Source organism: Marmota monax, unplaced genomic scaffold (genome assembly GCF_021218885.2).
Source record: "Marmota monax isolate L192 unplaced genomic scaffold, Marmota_monax_Labrador192_F-V1.1 WCK01_AAM20220418_F8-fsc00045, whole genome shotgun sequence".
In the NCBI taxonomy this organism is placed as follows: domain Eukaryota; kingdom Metazoa; phylum Chordata; class Mammalia; order Rodentia; family Sciuridae; genus Marmota; species Marmota monax.
Window position 1 is genome coordinate 11,236,372 of NW_026692132.1, and position 20,038 is coordinate 11,256,409.

Sequence of the window (20,038 nt, forward strand, 5' to 3'; positions counted from 1 at the left end):
CTGGAAAGGCCACATGAAGGAATTCATGTGGATAGACCCAGCTAAGTCGGCCTTCCATCTACACCCAAGCCCAAACTCTGGGAATGACATAGTCCAGCAGCTACATGACCTCCATTAGTACAAGATAAAAAAGAATCACTCTGTTGGGTCTTGAATGAATTTCTGATTCACAAAATTATAAGATATAATTTGTTTTAAGCTATTTAAGATATAATTTGTTTTAATTATAAGATAATTTGTTTTAGGGTAGTTTATTATTCAATAGCAGCTAACTGAAAGGGATGTAGATGTAGAGAGTAAACTAAAAAGTAAAACAAGGGGTTGGGGTTGTGGCTCAGTGGTAGAGCAATTGCTTGGCACATGTAAGGCACTGGGTTCAATTCTCAGCACCAAATAAAAATAAAAAATAAATAAAACAAAGGTATTGTGTACATCTACAGCTAAAAAACATTTTTTAAAAAAGTAAAATAAAAGTCAGAACAGTGTTTACCTCTCTGAATGGAAAGAGAGATAATTAAAGAGCAGCATAGAAGGTTTCTAAGAAATTAGCAATACTCTCATTAACTTAGACAGTGATTATGTAAGTATTTGCACCTTAAACATTTTAAGTATGTTTTATACATTCTTCTTCCCATATATCTCAAGTTTTTCATAAAATAAATAAAAGGAGCATACCATATCAGCACATAGTATGTACCGCTAGGTAATATACAAAGAAATACTATAGTGTAAAAAACTGAATTCTCACACCATACATTTACACATAATGTATATGCTGTTTATAATACCTTGTCAAATCAGGAGCAGTAATATATGTATGGCAGTAAGTTGCTAGTCTGGTACCTTCAAGTGAAAAAGTAAAAGGTTTCCCTAGTAAGTCAATGCCAAGAAAAAAGTTAGAGACCCTTAATATACTACCTAAATAGCTGGCCCTTTTGAATAGCTGACCTAAATAGTTTAGAAAAAGAATTCTGACTGCTATGTGTTCCACAGCTTTATTATAAATTAAAATTGTATTAATAAATTTAAAATACTAGGAGCCAGTTACAGTGGCATACAACTACAATCCTAGCGTTTCAGGAGGCTGAAGTAGGAGGGTCCCAAGTTTGAGGCCAGCCTGGGCAAACTAGTAAAAAGAAAAAATAAAAAGGTCTGGCACAGAGCTGGGATTGTGGCTCGGTGATAGAACACTCACCTCTCACATGCGTGACCCTGGGTTCGATCCTCAGCACCACGTAAATATAAATAAGTGAGATAAAGGTATTGTGCCCAACTACTACTTAAAAAATAATAATAAAAATTTAAAAAAAATAAAGGTCTGGCATATAGCTCAGTGTAGAGCATGCTTGGGTTCAATTGCCAGTACTAAAAAAAATAAAATAAATTTAAAAAATGTGTACAGGATACAACTATATTTGACAATGTTCTGTAATCCATGTTCCTCATTTTTATACAATTTGTTTCAACATGTGAATAAAACAAGGTAATTTAGTGGGGTTTTCCCCTTAAGTATTTTGGTATCAAAAGAACTGTTTAAAAAAAAGAAAAAAATGCCAAAGTCAGAGTAGAGTTAACCATAATCAACAACATCAGAGAGGACTCTCAGTTGGGCATGGTAGCATATGAGTACAGTCCTAGCTACTTGGTAGGTTAAGGCAGGAAGACAGCTTGAGCCCAGGAATTCTGAGCCATCCTGGACAGTATATCAAGCCCCAATCTCTGTTAAAATACAAAAGAATTCTCTGATGACACAGTACCTCATTAGAGCAAGCCCTTTGGTTTTTACCAGAAAACCTGTCTGCAGCTCTGTCTTCAACTCTCTACCTTGTCTATCCCCACATTTCTTGAATTGAAAATGTTAATTCCTATAAGCCTGATATGAGTACTACCTCTTTGCATAGGTCTCATTGTTATTGCCTCATTACTTCACCTTGCACTGTGTCTTCACATTTCTGACAGAAATGTTAATTATCCTGATTCAATCAACACACACCATATACATGTATTAAATTATCACACCGTAACCCCAAATATATGCATTTCTCATGTGTCAATTTAAAATAATTGACGGCGGGGGGGGGGGGGGGGGGGGGGCGGGTGTTATCCGAGATTGAACTCATGGGCATTTGGCCACTGAGCCACATATCCAGTCCTATTTTATGTTTTATTTAGAGACAAGGTCTCACTGAGTTGCTTAGCACCTCGCTTTTGCTAAGGCTGGCTTTGAACTTGCAATCCTCCTGCCTCAGCCTCTGGAGCTGCTGGGATTAAAATAATTTTATTTTTATTTAATTTTAAAGTAGTCAGACACTGTGCACGTGACTTGTAACTTGGTAGAACTACTGTTAATTTATATCAAGAAGAAAGTATCGTGGGGGGGTGTGTGTCTGTCTCTCTCTCTCTCTCTCAGTTCTAGGGATTAAATCCAAGGCCTCACACACGCCAGGCAAGGGCCCTACCACTGCACTCCATCTCAGAGGTACTTTAAGATGGACCTCACTAAGTTGCCAACGCTAGCTTCGAACTTTTATATCCTACCATCTCAGCCTTCCAAGTAGCTGAGATTATAGGCATGCATCACCGCACCTAGTCAGCAGTATTTATTTATATATATATATATATATATATATATATATATATATATATATATACATACACACACACATTGAGGATTGAATCCAGGAGTACTATACCTTTGATTTATATCTCCAGTCCTTTTTATTTTGAGACAGACTTTTAGATTGCTGAGCCTAGCCTCGAACTTGAGTCACCAGGATTGCTGTGTATTTTTGTTTTTATTTTTTCTTTTGGATTGCTAGAGATGATCAAACCCAAGGCCTCAAACATACTAGGCATGCACTACTCTACCACAGAGCTACATCTCAAGCCCAAGCTGCACAAATTCTTATCTGTAGTATCATTGGCACTAACTGAAAACTTACCTGTCTATCGACAGGTAAACAAGGGGCATGCTTTGTCCTCAAATATAGATGACAATGATATTTAGATATCGATGTGAAGAAATAATGATTATTTTCTCACTCATAAGAGATCTGTAACCAGTCCTAACAGGAAAGTCCACACAACCTCCAGCTAGAAGGGGTTAAAAGTGATCCTATTACATCATTTGGAGCCTATCCAAACTACATGACTTTGGAAACATAACCTGTATCAGTCTGAACATGTGTAAAAGAAAAACAGAAACATCTGTATTTGGATAACTCTTCACTAGTTTGTTTTTTAATCTTAAAAGAGTTATCCAGGAGAGCTTGGTAAATTTAAACTGTGAGTATTATTTCCAGGCAGGGTCTGAGAAATCTCCATTTATTTAGCTCATTTCTAACCTTAAACTACTACTATTTTTAACACATTTCCTTGTTCTACATGTTTAACTAAAATGTATGGATTCTATTCCTTTCTTCCCTTCATTATTCAATATTTTAATACATTTTAGAACTTAGAAATATCCACTTTTGGGGGAGGGGATGTTTAACCCTCTTAAGCAATTGCTTTTTAGTGCTCTGGTCTGGTTTTGTTCACTAAAGATTTTATGCAGGTTTTCAAAGGTTTGCTTTCTTTTTTTTCCACAAGTAGTTTTCCATATATAACAGATTTTTACCTAAAAAGAAAAGAGATTACTTGAACTTATTTTAACCTAAACCCAGTCTTCCTGAAATTCTAGCACTCTAAAAATGCTTACATAACCACAGAATGGTTTATTAAACTGGCAACTTTATGTAGTCAACCTGATAAATGGGATCCATTCAGCTTATATCCAACTGCCCAGCTCAAGCAAGATATGGGATGTACGTGTGCCAGACAAATGGACCAGGAGGTTCTAGATACAGTCACCTGGCACACCCACAGTCCCTGATGTCCTCTCAGAGACTGGTAGATTTTTATAGAGAGAAACTGGCAAATAAAAGAAGAAATAACTAAGATGCTGATATTTAGAGCTCCCAACAACTTCAGGGCTTGGTCCCATATTATATTACTCACCAGTGAAGCCCAAAGAAGAAAATCTAAAAAGAAACTCCCTATATAATGTCCCCAGAGAGATACTACATGGATCAAGTAAGAACAGTATATTATTAAAACTAACAAATGAACAATGAGCTCAAAAAAGAAACCACTGAAAATTAAGAACGATAAATAGCTTTTTGAAAAAAAAAAAATCAAATAAAACATTAAAAAGTCAAAGTTGAAGAGATCTCCCAGAAAGCAGGGCAAAAAGCTAAGTGAAGGAATATTGCGGTGGGGGTGGGGTAGGGATAAGAATATCAGAATTATTCTGACAAGCAGGAATTACAGAAAGAGAACAGATAAAACAGACTAAAAGAAATTATCTAGGAACTTATAAATGTTTTATAAGACTAAAGGACATTTGGGGAAACTGCACTACAAAACTTTAAGGAGCATCATACACACTGAAGACCAAATTTCCATACCACGCATTCTTTACAATGAATTTTAAAGGTCCATACCATGGCAGATGAATTTTCAGAACCCCAAAGATGAATACAATCACCAAGGAAAGCAAACTGGGTTTAACTGCCCAATAAGAAAATTGGAAAGAAAGGAACATATCCTTCAAAATTCCAGAGATAAGTAACTTTGAACTCTATAACCAAACTGCCCATCAAAAGTTAACAAATAAAGATAATAAAGATATTTTTAGACACAAAAGAACTCAACACAGTTAACCTCCCAAAAAATCTTCTTACATCATTTGGAGCCTATCCAAACTACATGACTTTGGAAACATAACCTGTATCAGTCTCAGCAAATTTCTGAGGGATGAGCAAATTCTTTTTTTTTTTTTAAACAATGCTATCTTTTTTTTTTTTTTTTAAGAGAGAGAGAGAATTTTTTTAATATTATTGTTTAGTTTTCGGCGGACACAACATCTTTGTTTGTATGTGGTACTGAGGATCGAACCAGGGCCACACACATGTCAGGCGAGCGCGCTACCGCTTGAGCCACATCCCCAGCCCGGGACGAACAAATTCTAAGTGTGAACAAATCCAGAAAGAGAAAAACAGAGTCTCCAACCAAGAAAAGTGATGCAGGAACTCTCAGGATGAGAGCCAAAGGACATCCTAATGGGACAACTCTGAAGCAACAAATCTAGGTAACCCAGAGCAAAAAACACTAAGGATTCTTAGGTAAAGGGGGAGGATACGGGGAGGCAAAAAAGCTACAGATATGCAAATGAAAATGCAATTAATAATTCCAAGAAAATATAAAAGTATTCAAGAAAATCATAGTATATATACAGCTCAGGTGGAGGAAAAACCTAAATCATCATAAGAACACAAAAATAACCCCCTCCCAAATTCTAGTAATTCTACTGGGAAGATTAAGGAAATGAGAACTGTAAGGGATGAAGAAAATAAAGAAATAATGAATAAGCATATAGAAAATATTAATAATTTTATAAAAAGCATGGAATTTTAAAGTATCAAGGAGGGGGAAATCTGAAAGGACTGGAAAAGTATTTGCTTCTGGAGACTGAAAGCCAAAGATTAAAAAGAGATCACTGTTGTCTTTAAAAATCTTATATAGCCAGGCATGGTGGCACATGCCTATAATCCTAGTGATTTGGGTGGCTGAGGCAGGAAGTCTGCAAGTGTGAGGAGAACCTCAGCAACTTAGTGAGAGCCTCAGCAACTCAGCAAGACCCTGTCTCAAAATAAAAAGGATTGATGAAGTGGCTTAGTGGTAAAGCTTCCCTGGGTTCAATCCATATACCAAAAAAAAAAAATATATTAAATAAAAGTCTTAACGGTATTGATTTGAGAATGTAGCTCAGTGATACAGTGCTTGCCTAGCATAGGTATAGGCTCTAGGCCAATGGTAGGTACCGGATAAAACGATAAACAAAAACCCTCATAATATCAAGGGATTTTCTACATCAATATACATTACATCAATATACATTACTCCCTTAAAATCAAATTTCAAAGTATATGTTTGTAAATGAAATGATGAAGCAAGTATTTCCAAACACCCTTCACTGGTAGGATCCAGCTGCTTCTTTTCCTTTCTAGAATTTTCTGATACTCTCTAATGAAAGTGATACTTCTATAATAAAAAACAAGCTTTTATTTTAAAAAAATCCACAAAAAAAAAGGAGAATTCATACCCCATTTGAATCAAATGTATGATATGTCAAGTTCATTGTATTGTCTTGAGCAACTAATAAAAAAAATCCACAAAATCAGATTAATGAAGTGAGAAAGGATAGTTTTATAAATAAAAAACAAAAGAACCCCACATTCATGTCTTATACAAAATAATAATCCACATCTGGGCTGGGGTTGTGGCTCAGTGGTATAGCGTTCGCCTAGCATTCATGAGGTACTAGGTTTGATTCTCAGTACCACGTATAAATTAATTAATTAATTAATTAAAGGTCCACCAACAACTAAAAAAAAATATTAGAAATAAATAAATAGCTCACATCTCCTAGATTGGAGAGCTTACTTCCCAAAAACCTATTCCATATTATAAGTGAATTGGGATATATGAGTTCAAATAACTTTCTAATCTATATTTGATTTTGTCAAAGCATATACTAGCACTCCAAAAAAGGTTATCTTTACTCTAAACCCCTAATAAAATATTCTGTAGTAAGTTTTCATGCATTTATCAAAAAGCACATCTCTCTAAATATATTTGTTGGCCAAATAAAGCCCCTGGTTAACAAACAAATAACCCTCCTCAGGCTGAGGTTATGACTCAGTGGTAGAGTGCTCGCTTAGCACCCCTGAGGCTTTTGGGTTCAGTCCTCCTCAAGTTAAATAAACAATTATGAGGAGGAGTAGGAATGAGCTTTTAATAAAATGTCCCCTCACCTATCCCCACTAAATCAGGACTCAGTTGAAGAATAATTTAGTAAGTTTACTAAAATTATTCCACAAAGAGAAAGAGAAGCACATAAGACAAATGAAGTGATAAAAGCATTAATCACAAATAAAGCACTGAAAATATTTGAGAACCTGGCTTTTTTTTTTTTTTTTTGGTTTTGAGGTTTTTGTTATGTCTGGTTCTGGGAACTGAATGCAGTGCTAAGCAAGTACTCCACCACTGAGCTACACGTTCAGCCCTTTTGAGACAGGATCTACAAATTGTCCAGGCTATCCTCCAACTTGTGATCCTTCTGCTTCAGCCATCTGAGTAGCTATGATTGCAGGTCTACACCAAAGCCCAGCAAAACCTGGTATTTTAATCAACACTTCCATTTCCATTATTTTATTAATTTGCAACATTTTATGAAAAACAATAACTTGTCATTTAATATAGAGTATTATCCTTCTCATGCTAAAAGCCAAATAAAAATTAAACTATTTACTACTTTTCCTCATCTTGAATATGAAGGGGGGAAAGAAGGACTGTTGTAATTAATACCAACTTCTTTGTTTTCTTTTAGGAGGGGTCAAGCCCTACATAAATAAAGTGCTTCCCGGGTGGCATTACTTATTCCTGGGAATTTTGGTGCTATGGTACTTGAGCAACCAGAATCATGAAGCAATTCTTCTTCATTAAAATAGCAATGTCCCTTTCATGGCTTAAAGTTCTGATTAATCCTAGAATCAAAAGCTCTTTTTGTAAGAACTTTATCACTTAGTAACCACAGCTATAGAATGACAGTTTTTTTTAAGAGTTCCCTTCATACAATGCTACTCAAGTCATTAAACTTTCAAGCCATAATTAATGACTAAATTATGCTATTACAATAGAGAATAAATTAATTTTGAATAATTTTAAATCTTAGCTGATTTCTAAAATGACTTCATTTTTTTTTTCTAAATCTAAATTCCAACATACATTCTGATAACTAAAAGGTTTTATATAAGTTTAGAGTTCACTTCTCCCCAAAAGCATTAAGGTAAAAGGCAATTCAGAATCATGACCTCATTACTATGTTAGGTTGCTAATTTACATTTTTTCCCCAACTATAAAGAAAAATATATTTCTTTATATTATTAAGAACTGATCTCAGGGAATCAAAAAGTTTTCTGGGCTTTTTTTTTTTAATTTATTCAAATACTATCTAGTTTTTTATTATTTAAAAAGTGGTTAATAAGAGGCTTAGGGGTAGTTTTGAATGTTATATTTCAAAGAAAATTAGCCTACCATCTTGCAACAATAGGTTGTGGTATTAAATATCTGGTTTCTTAATTAAACATTTTTTTTAAGATCACCTCAGAAGTACTATTTTCCCCAGGAAATCAGTTAATCTTTATGTTCTATTTACTCTGTCACATCCACTATCTTCCAACTGTTTTTCTTCTGCCACTGGTGAATACATTTCCTCCTGAGTTTTTCTCCCTAAATCAATGTGCCAGTGGGGGCCATTCTTCCCAGGGATGCCCACCCACTGAGCATAAGCAAGCACTTTTTTTTTCTGAGAGCTAAGGCATACTTTCATCTTCTCTCTCCACTCAGTTTCATAGCAAGACAAAGTTAAGAGCTTTTCATTTTTAAATGAAAGTCATGTGAATTATATTAGCTACAGTTAAAACTGTTCCTTTTTAAAAATAATTTAATCTTTATTCTGATAGTATGCACCATATGTGTTTATGATTTTCCATTGGGCAAATATTTGAGAAGAGAAGGTATGATCAAATTATAACTAAAAAGCAGTTTGTTTCCTTTAACTGAAACAATGGTGATCATGGAAGCTTTAATTAGGGCAGTGGAACATTTGTTTCTAAAATAGTTGTAGCATCAATTGGATCCTCCAGGCAAGTTTTATTTAATGATGGTATGTGCCTAAATTATATCCTGCACAGTGTCAAAGAAAAAAAAAAAAAACTCTGAAAAAAATACCCTTTTAAACTATAGATCAAGATACTCAGAATATCCAAGCCAGGATTGTGGCTCAGTGGTAGAGTGCTTGCCTAGCATGTGTGAGGCACTCGGTTCTTAGAGCCACACAAGAATAAGAATAAGCAGGGCGTGGTGGCACAGACCTGTAATCCCAGTGGCTCAGGAAATTGAGATTCAAAGCCAGCCTCAGCAAAAGCGAGGTGCTAACCAACTCAGTGACCTGTCTCTAAATAAAATACAAAATAGGGCTAGGGGTGTGACTCAATGGTTCAGTGCCCCTAAATTCAATCCCCAGTATCCCCCCAAAAAAGGTTCATCATCAACAACAACTATACACACACACACAAAGATACTCAGTATAATTTTTTTTTAAAAAAAATATTTATTTTTTAGTTTTAGATGGACACAGTATCTTTATTTTGTATTTATGTGGTGCTGAGGATCGAACCCAGTGCCTCATGTATGCTAGGTGAGCACTCTACCCCGAGCCACAACCCCAGCCCCTAGATGGACACATATCTTTATTTTATATTTATGTGGTGAAGATCAAACCCAGTACCTCATGCACACTAGGCGAGCACTCTACCACTGAGCCACATCCCCAGCCCCACTCAGTATAACTTTTAAGTGAATCCCAACCACAAGAAATCTTGAATCTTCAAGAAGTAAAAACACTAACACCACTGTTCAGAAAATGATAAATAAAAATGAAATAAAACTATCTTTTAAAAATTATTATAACAGCAATATTAAAACAATGTAAATATACAAGCTTGTTAAATCACTGGATCACATTCTTTAAATTGAATTATAACAGTACAGTATGTACAAAAAGTTCACTGTACGTGGTAATGGTTAACAAGGTATTAGAGTCAATAAAATAAATCTGAGAGGTAAAAACACTCCTAATAACCAAAGATATTATAGAATACCAATTCAGGAAGTTATTCAGCAGCTTATAAAGAAATAGGAAGTTGTTGACCAACTACTTGAAAAACTATTTCCTGTAGGAAAACTATAAGGACATCTGAAGAAGGCAGTAACTGAGTTGTAAAGAGAATTAATTCTTTTAAAATAAATCGCAAGGTACTATGTTGAAGAAATTAGTTTCAAACAGGAAGTTCAGTAGAAAAAGTATTATATGTAGTATATAATGACTAATCTTTTTCACATATATCATAATCTTCTCAGAGCTTGAAAATGTTGTGGTTGATAACTGTCCTAGTACCATATTTCCATTATATCACTTGCCAAGACAAGGGTCAAGTCTTCTCCAGAAGGTCTCACTGACCCAGGGAGGGCTTTAAAAATACTAATGATGGCTGTAATTCTTCAGTATACTGCCTTCAAAATAAGAGTGTTGGCCAAATGACTTAAAAATACATTTATCTACAGTCAAAGTTAATAACTAGTGTTTCCAAAGTCAACATTTCTAAGTGTTCTCTCAAATTACATCACCTTGCATGTTTGGGCCATTTACAGTCAAGAGTTCTTCCTGCCGAGCATAAATCTCAATAAATGCTATACTTTGTAACTTAAAAGCTCCATCAAATATTTGAAATAATGCACAGTAAGATAAAATTTTCACTGTTCAAATATAAGCATACAACAAGTTTAAAACTTTAGTCTACCTCCAGCTGCTAACAATAATCTTCAGACACAAAATACATAGAACTTTTTTTGTGTGTGGTAGTACTGGGGACTGAATCTGGGGCCTTACACATGCAAAGCAAGTAAGTGCTCTCCAGAATTGCATCCCTAGCCCCTTTTTGTATTTTATTTTGAGGGACAGGGTCTCATTAAATTGCCCAGGTTGCCTCAAACTTTCAATCCTCCTGCCTCAGCCTCCGGAGTAGCTGGTATTACAGGTATTAGCCATATACCCAGTATGAGATTCTGATATAAGACATTAAAACTACGACAAAAATGAATTTGAAGTTTAGGTTATCATCATCTTTTATTCAGGGAGGATATTAATTCCATTTAGCTATTTAGTATACACAAAAATAACAACTTAAGAAGGTAAGCTAATCTTAACATTTCTTCAAACTGCATATTTTCATAGGGCAGATAACTTTGAAAACTATGTTTTTCTTTTCTTTTCTTTTTTATGGTGCTGGGGATTGAACCCAGGGCCTTGAGTATGTGAGGCAAGCTCTCTACCAACTGAGCTATATCCCCAGCCCCCAAAATATGAAATTTTATAAGCCCACAATCTGTTTTCCACATACAATGCTTAGAGGACCTCTTTATATACAATCCCAAAAGATATCAACTAATTCATCTCACCTGCTTTTACTAACCAAGATTTACTTCTCAGGGAAAAGCATTCTATTTCTGAAAAGTGATACAAGAAAGTTTTACAGAATCAAACCTTCTCATATTATAATAAGCCTAATCTTACTTTCACATGAGTCTCTCTCAAAAATATGGAAAGAACATTCTGTCTAACCTCTCCACTTGCCAGTTTCTCCTTTCTGGAGGAAGCTTTCCCCAATCTTGCAACCATTCCTCAAAGAGCATAACTCTTACTTTGGCCTGGTTTACCTTCTTTACAGGCCCTCTGGGAAGGGATGAAATGAGATGAGCAAGGAAAATGTGTACACCCTTAATTATTTCATCTACATATTAATATCTTTAAGAGAAACATTTCTTTTCAAAGGAAGACCTATTGGAAAATTTTAAAAACAAATATCTAGAGTCTATTTCAGCTAAAAAAAAAAAGACCATTCAAAATAATGAAAATATAGGCAGATGTCACCTACAATTATGGTAAGATAAAAAAGACAAAGAATGTAAATGTTGCTCTTTTAACCTTATACTTTCAGCCACAGCATCAAAGAAAGAAAGAAGGCAAACAGGCTATTAGGCTGTTTAAAAATCTCCCCAGGTCAACATGTGACCCAGCAGGGAGAGGTTCAAAAAGTACAGCTTTTTCTTTTTCTTCCTAACAACCTGGTTTGTTTCCACTGTCTCTCCTTCAAGACACATCCCTCTCAGCTAGCAGCTCTTTCAATCATTTACTTTGGATGTCTGCTTGAGAACAAATGATCTTGCTCATGCAGATGAGTTTGCCAGACTTGTGTGTACTTTCCAGTCTCAGGCCCTTTATTTTTCTGGTTGAAACCTAACCATTTGAAATAGATACCAGAATACCAGAAAACAAATTTTTAAAAATAAAAAAAAGTTGCAGGAAAAGAAATAAAAAAAATTGGTAGAAACTTTTCAAAATCAAACCTTTCCTCTGCTGCTATTAAAAAGCCTGTCATAAAACTCTATATTTTACAATGCAAAGTAGCCACCTACCACAAAAGAGTCAATATAAAACACATTTTAAGACACACAATAAAAGAATATCATTAACTGCATTATTTGATCTAATAAATATATCTTACATTTGCTGGGAGTAGACTATCAAGATAAATCTGAATAAATTTATCAAGATTTATCTGAATCAAAACATGAATTTTCACTTTATTATCTCAACCTCATTATTTAAAAAGAATTTTTAAAGAGTAATTTCAGCCTCAAAACAACTAGTTTTAGACAATATTATGTGTACACTAGATCCAAACAAACCAGACAAAATTAAAGTTTTCCCAATAATTTCAAAATTAGAGAGGATGAAATTCTACTTAGGTCTTTTCAGCCTAATGTAATTTTGCCATTTTCTTAAAGTCAGAAAGACTGATAAAAACAAATAACCTGGTGGCCTTGTTTTCCCAGACGAGAGGTTCTGTTTTGATGACCTTGAAAGAAGCTTGCCACCGAGTGTACATCAAACCTAAAAATTTATATTCCTCTTCACATTTTGGGGAAAAACTGGTAAATCACATCAAACTACAGCTAAAATATTTGTCATAAGATAGCTGAAAATACTGTACAAATAGACTCCTCCAAAAGTCCTACTTATAATTCTTCTCTAATAAAATATTTTATAAAAATATAGATAGCTTGGGGTACAGCTAAGTAGTAGTGTATGTTTGACATTTGCAAGGCTCTAGGTTCAATCCCCAGAACCAAAGAATAAAAATAAAACAATTATATAAATAATACCATACACATTTCATATGACTATGACAGTCTTTTAACTCTCAGAATTATTTTCTGCTAGACTAATTAACACATTTGGCAAAAACTCAAAATGAGACTATCCAAACTGCCAAAAGAGACTGTAAAAAGGCTCTGAACCAAGAATCAAGCAAGCATTCGATAATATTAACCACGCTAAAGAAGGTATACAGGATTTGGTATTTCATACCAAACTAGAAAGAAAACATTATAGAAGACATTGAGCTTGACATAAATATTAAGTAAAATATTAAAAATAATATTCGGTATCTTGACTCTTTAGTATGTTTTCTAATACATGCTTTTATTATTATTATTTTCACTTACTTTAAGAAGTATCTCTGACCAGAAGATGTCTTGGCCATCTCCCAGCCTGCTGGCAGAGGTACATCATCAGGTATCTCAAAAGAAGACTGCCGAAGATGTTGAGCTGTAGGTGTAGCTGCTGGGCCAGAGACTACTCCAGTGGGGGTCAGTGTCCCAGGAGAAACTGCTCCTAGCTGCAGGGAAGCTGGAGAGGAATGAGCTCGAACATGCTGTGGAGTCAGGGCTCCTGCAGTGCCTGCATCAGTACTGGCCTATTAGGAATATTAAAATGAAAATTTAAAAAACAAAACAAAAAAAAATTTAGAAAAATTTTCAAATTTCCTAGATAGAATTTTATTGCAACCAAATATCTAAATAGCAAAGGTTAATTTCAACATTTAATAACTAACACTAAGAAACACAGGTGTTCAAATAAATACTATAAAATTATGTAACTTTAAACCAGCTGTGGTGGTCCATGCCTGTAGGTCTAGCTACTCTAAAGGCAGAAATGAGATGATCGATCACTTAAGCCCAGGAATTAGCCTGGGCAATACAGTTGAGACCTCTTAAAACACTTAAATGATGCAATTTTAATATGCTCTATAAACATAATTTTATGGATGAGCAGTTCATCTAAATGAATTTTTACCTGCTACAAATAAAACATGGCTTCTACATCTTTTAGACAACTAGTACAGAATGAAAGATTCCTAGATAGTAAATACTAAATTTTAAAACCTAATTTCTAAAAGGACAAGGCAAAGATTGGAGGTGTAGCTCAGTGCTCAGCAGAGCACTGCTTTTCCAAGTTCTAAAATATTCCAGGTATAAGCACAACCCAAAGAACTACTAAGTATTCTTTCACTAGGCTTTAAAGTTACTGTTTCTTCCTAGGTCTAGAAAAAAACAAATCACTGTGAACAAGTTCATACTTTTCACTATGAGCAAATGCTGATTTATTGATGAACAAATCAGTCATCAAACATTATATGAGTTCAGAAGATTCAGAACTGTCCAAAAATGAATGGAATAAAAAAAAAACACCCTCTTTGTACCTAGCAGATAGATATTATCAGCTCAATTATGATATAACTTAAGAATGTACATGCATATTTACAACTATGCAACAGCAGGAAAATTCTGCACTCAAAATCCCAAAGATGTGAATTCCAAGTCAAAGTGGGATAATGTGACACTGAACAAACATCATAACCTCTGTGAATCTGTTTTCTCTTTTGTAAAATAGTCTTTTTCTGTAATAGAAAAATGAAGATATGAGAATTTATAGTTCCCAATTTGTGGACAATATTTGCAACCCAGATTCATACCATATATTGTATATTTTTAAAATTTCTTTATTAGAATCAGGGCTTGGTCATCAAAAACTTAGGATTCATATAGGCAAGGAAAAGAAAACCGGAAGGAATCAGCACGCATTTACACCTTAAGGCAAAGTCATATGTATTTCTGACTTTCCCATCAAAAATTTTTTTGGGGGTTGGGGGGTATCAGAGATTGAACTCAGGGGCACTCAACCACTGAGCCACATCCCCAGCCCTATTTTGTGTTTTCTTTACAGACAAGGTTTCACTAACTTGCTTGGTGAGGTTGGCTTTGAACTAGCAATCTTCCTGCCTCAGCCTCGGAAGCCGCTGGGATTACAGGTATTCGCCACCGTGCCCAGTCAGATTAAATTTTAATGAGGAAATCATTAGCAGAAATAATTTTTCAGATGCACAACACTTGTTTTTTAAAAAATTAAACAAACTACAGGGAATTATGAATAACATGTATCTGCAAATTTCTGCATATAAATTCTTGTGAAACTGTGTACTGTAAGTGCAAGTACACTTTTCATGTTTCAGTTGCATTTCTTTTTTGGGTTACAGACGCCACAAAACGAGTAGTGAAATCTCCTGTGTATACTTTCAACGGCTATTATGTAACTAACAACTTCACTGCGTTGTCTATAGTGTGCATGCCAATATACATTTACCCATAATGAGTCCAGAAACCCTCTTCCAGGGGTATGGAAAAAAAGCCTACCCAAGTCTACATCTAACAAATTGTTTACGCAAGCAACTAAATAATTTTTCCTTCCTCCTCCTTAACCCAAGTTTTTGTCATCAGGTTTAGTGAGCTTTTCTCTATTCCAAAAATCCTTTGGTCTGCAACAGAAAATACAACAGGCCTGCAAAAAGGAGGGGAATAGGAGTGGGGGCGGTACCTCTTCTTTCCACTCAAGTTACAGCCCGAGTGGGCTAACTACATTGCAGTATTTGGAAAACCAATTAACTCTTGGGCAAAGTTCCTTGCTAGTTTAGCCTGAAGCGAGTTCTTAAAAAAAGAAGGAAAGAAAGAAAATCCTACTAGGGCCTATCGGAATTTTAATCGTTTCATTTCAATGTTGAATCAAGTTGGCAAAATAATCGAACGATGTGTGTGTAGAAAAGCAGCCATGTTCATATCCTCAATAGGAATTAAAAAGCAATGGCGATCCTAGAATTAGTCATGGCTTCCCAAACATTAACTTTTAATCACAGTTGAACTAGGCAGGACTCGGACTATGAGTCAACCTGCAGTGTATTATCAAAGGCTTGTGTTAAAACCTCCGTATTGTAATGCGCAACTCAGTTCCTGCGCAACGTACAGATGTGGCTAATTTAAAAAGCATTTCGGCAGACTGTAAATAATAGTCTACAATTAGGAAAACTAACACGTGAACTTACTAAGTTTGATAAGGGCGAGCCTGCCCGAGTTCCAACGCATAAGGGAAACGCAGAGATTTAAAAGAGGAGGGAAAAAAAAACAACTCCAAAAACAACTTCCAGGAAAGTCTGGGCAGGGGAAGCCCGAATCCTGTATTCTGAAAGCGCCCGGGCCGCGAGGGAAATAAATGCTTTCGGGAGCTGGAGGCGGAGGGGGAGGGAGAGAAGGAGCAAGAAACTAAATGGACCGGTTCAACCCCCACCCCTAATCAACACTGGAAAACAAGAGAACAATTATTTGACTCCCCAGGAGACTGAAGTGGACCGAGAGGCCCCGAAGGAAAAGGGGGCCCAGGGCTCAACTTCACAAACTCCGCCGCCGCTGGCAACTCACCCACACACAAATGCCAGAGGTCCCCCTCCCCCCTCCCCGGCCCGGCCCGGCCCCGGCGGGAGAGAAGGTGCAGAGCGCGCGGAGGCGCGCGCATTGTGCAAGCCCACCGCGGCCGGGGCCCGACTCTCCCCACCCCCTTCCTTCCTCCCCCACATCCCCCTCCACTCCCGCCAACCTCCCGGGAACCCCGGGAAGAAAGAAAGGAAGAAGGGGGAAGCACGCCCCCCCGGGGGGGGCTGCAACCACAGAAACTCCAAAGGGAAAAACAAATCTCGGCTTGGGACTCTGGGAGGAGTGGCCGGCAACCGTGGCTGGGAGCCTCCAGTTTCTCCACTTCACCACGAGACACCCCCCCATCCCCCGCTGAAGCTCCGGAACCCCCTCCCCAGGCCCGAGCTTGAGGCCGCGGCTCCCGAGCGCCCCCCCCAGCCTGGGGCCCGCCCGCCCGGGAAGGAGGGAGAAGGGCGACGAGGTTACCTGTCGGGAGTGAGATTTGGGCTCCGGCGGCTTGAAGAAGGAGTCAGGCAGTTTCCGGAGCCTCATGGGCACGGTCTGGGGCACGTTGGCCGTCTTGGGGTTCATGACGGCGTTGAAAAGTGCCTCCAGGTCGGTCTCCGAGTCCCCCCGGACGTGTACGATCTGGTGTCCGGCTGGGGGGGCCTGCTGCGCCGCCTGGGACGCCGGGGGTGCCGGCTGCCCAGGCCCGGACGTCGGGCCCTGCCCCTGGGGGGGCTGTGCGGGCGGCTGCCCTTGGCCCTGGGGGGCCGGCTGGGGCTGCGGCTGCTGCCCGGGATCCATGGCTTCTGCCTCCCGCGACGCGCACCCCCTGGCCAGGCGGCGAGGGCTCCGCCCGGACGCCCCGGCTCGACGGGCCGAGACGGGAGAATCGGCGAGGGCGGCGCTGGGCGGCGGGAGCGGCGCTATCCTCGCTCTCAGGGCCGGGGGGCTGCGCCGCGGCCCCGCATCCCCCGCCCCGGCGCCTCCGCCCCCGCCCTGCGCCCCGGCTCCACTGGTCTGGCGGCTGCGCCTCGGGAGGGGCTGCGAGAAACTCGGACCTGCGGCGCCTGAGAACTTTTTCCCTTCAACTCCCTTGACTGAAGCCGGGCAGCTAGTTGCCTTTCCCCTCCCCCTTTCTTTTATTTCTTTTCTTGTTCCTTCCTTCCTCCCTTTCTTTTTCCCGGCGGCGGCTGCTGAGCCCGACTGAGACAGAAACTCGCCTCAGACGCCAAAACTAAAGTTGAGAGAACCGCCCGCCCGAGCCGCTGGCGGGCTCCGCCTCCTCCCGGCTCTTCCTTCCTCTGCGCGCCCGCCCGCGCCGAATCTGCTGCCGGCCTCTGAGGAAAACTTTCCCTGCAAGTTACTACATTCCTCCAGACTCCCGGCCTCCAACTCCTCTCCCGGCCTCACGTGATCAATTCGTCCTCAATCCAGTCTTCCCCCAGCGCTTCACCGAGCAGGGACCTGTGTAAGGCTCCTAGAGTTCGGACCCCCGAGATCTCTGCAGACGGCTCGGCCGCCTTTGGCCGCAGGAAGTCCTCCCACCCTGCCTGGCCCCTTCCCCGCCAGCGGTCAGGAGCGCGCATGAACAAATGAACTGACCGAGGCCGAAAGAAATCGGGAGAGAACGTGGACAGGCACTTAACTCTCAGCCGGCGGAGTGGCTGTCCCGGGCTTAAAGCCGCAAAGAGGTTCCAGTTAAAAATAGATACCATTAACAGGCACCGATCTTTAATAAAAGTCCATTTTAAAACATTAATTTTGTAATTTTTTCACTTACCTTTAATTTGGAAAAAGAACTTGAAAGGAGTAAATGATTGCTGTAATTAAAACTTTGGGACTAGGTCTATAACCCAACGTATCTTACTAAAAAAAAATTAAATTGAAAATCGCTTCAGCTTTTTTTTAAGCAGTGAAATTTGCAACGTAGTCACTGGAAATCTCAACACACAAACATCTAAAATCTGCTTAACTTCAGGAACAAGCATTCCTCTGTACTTATCTTTCATCCTGGAGGCGCTGGGAGCCTACCTCTTAGTTGAATTTCTAATGTGAAATAAGAATAATAAGAAGAAATGGGTGAGGAAGGAGGTCACCGTGTCTTACATGCGAGGAGTCCATTTGGAATCTCAAAAACAATGGAATTTTATTATTATTTTTTTAAGTTATACACTCCTTTTTGGAAATAAACTTTACGGAGATAAAACTTATATACCATATACCGTACAGTTAGTCTATTTAAACAATTCAGTAGTTTTTTTTTTTTTAAGTATATTCACAGAATTGGGCATTTTTAAAAGTGCATTCACAGGATTGTGCAATATCACTCTAATTTTAAATCTAACCCTTTCTAAAGAAACCTGGCTGCTGCTTTTAATGATTTTGTCTGCAATGCTAGTGAAACAGAGGTATAAATAGGATTATGCAAGGAAAGGGCCCCTGAGCAAAAAGATAATCTTCTTCCAGCCAGGACATGCCCAAGAGAATTCTGAGAAGAAATCCATATCACTTGGTGTGGTACAGCTGGGTGAACAGGCTTCAGACACACAAGATTATGAACTGTTCTGGAACTCCAGTTTCCCCTCTGAAGAAAGGAATTGGTATAAATGACCCCCATGATTGCTTCTTGGTTTCATTCCCACCAGCCCCCAAATGTCAAGTGTATTTAACCACAAATTTGCAGATTCTGGAGCTAGAGTTTTGAGCTTGTTTTCCAGTTCTAGCATTTACTAGTTGTAAGACCCTGGACAAGTTACTTATTTCCTGTTCTTTAATATGGGCGTCAGGGGTAATAACATCTACCTCATACATTGTTGAGGCATTAAATGAGTCAATGGGTATAAAGTGCTTAGCCCAGTTTTTAACATATGGTGAGTTCTGAGTAAATGTCAGCTATCATCATTGTCCCTTGCTTACAGGTTACTTCACAAGTAATGACACAGCTTCTCCTTTGCAGCCCTTTCTAATGCAGTCTCAGGAACCTTGTATGCACTCCCTTCCAGTGATCAATTCAAACAAAACCTTTGCTGGAAAAGTATACATTAAACACTTCAACTAAAAGAAAACTTCAATAATTAAAATGATGAGGTTGTAATGGAAGCTGTCCCTTAACTAGAGCATTTACTACTATGAACACTATAATAAAGGGCTTAAGATACAGCAAGAGTTTGCTTTGTTCAATATTGTTTCATCTGACATTAAATTGAGAACTAAATTACTTTGATAAGTGGATTGAAAGCATTTGGGAGTGATTTTTATCTTCTATAAGTGCCTCTGTATCATCAACCAAGATTTTGTAACTTACTATTCCTTGTCTATAAAATTTCAGTCACATACAAGGGATGAAGACAATATTATGTGATTCTTTGTCCTCTTTCTCTCCTCTCCCCATTTGGGGTAATTATCCGTTTAAGGCACCTTGAAATGGAGAGGCATCTTGTTCATAAAAAAGATACACCTTTATCTTGGATCATTATCTAAATCTATGGAGATTATTATCTCAAAACATTATTCTTAGAAAATCCTCAACCTCTCAACTACAGTGGACCCTCATCTTTACTTCACTTTAGCTACCTGCTTCTAAATCTAGTCCCTGTCATATTCCAGAACTACTCCAGTTGTTAAATCAGACTATTAAAACATTCTCTTAATAGCCATTGAATTCTGTTGTTTTATTACTCAACCTCATTTATTATTAACTTCTCTCTTTCCCTTTTGTACAATT

General features: G+C 38.1%; 1 protein-coding gene across 8 annotated transcripts in view; it reads right to left on the reverse strand.

Annotated features, from left to right (window-relative positions):
* The window catches only part of Yap1 (Yes1 associated transcriptional regulator), a 108,039-nt gene extending 90,153 nt beyond the window's left edge, over positions 1–17,886 (reverse strand). For 4 of the 8 annotated variants that reach the window (XM_046466750.2, XM_046466776.2, XM_046466759.2 and 1 more), the window contains exons 1-2: positions 16,795–17,884; positions 13,234–13,484 (exon numbers count right to left, since the gene is read on the reverse strand). In XM_046466750.2, coding sequence (XP_046322706.1) covers positions 13,234–13,484; positions 16,795–17,115 — 572 coding nt within the window. In that variant the 5' untranslated portion in view covers positions 17,116–17,884. Of the gene's footprint in view, positions 1–13,233; positions 13,485–16,794 lie in introns of all 8 variants that reach the window. The other 4 variants (XM_046466787.2, XM_046466768.2, XM_046466737.2 and 1 more) reach the window with 2 other exon arrangements.
* Between the last annotated feature and the right edge of the window lie 2,152 nt (positions 17,887–20,038).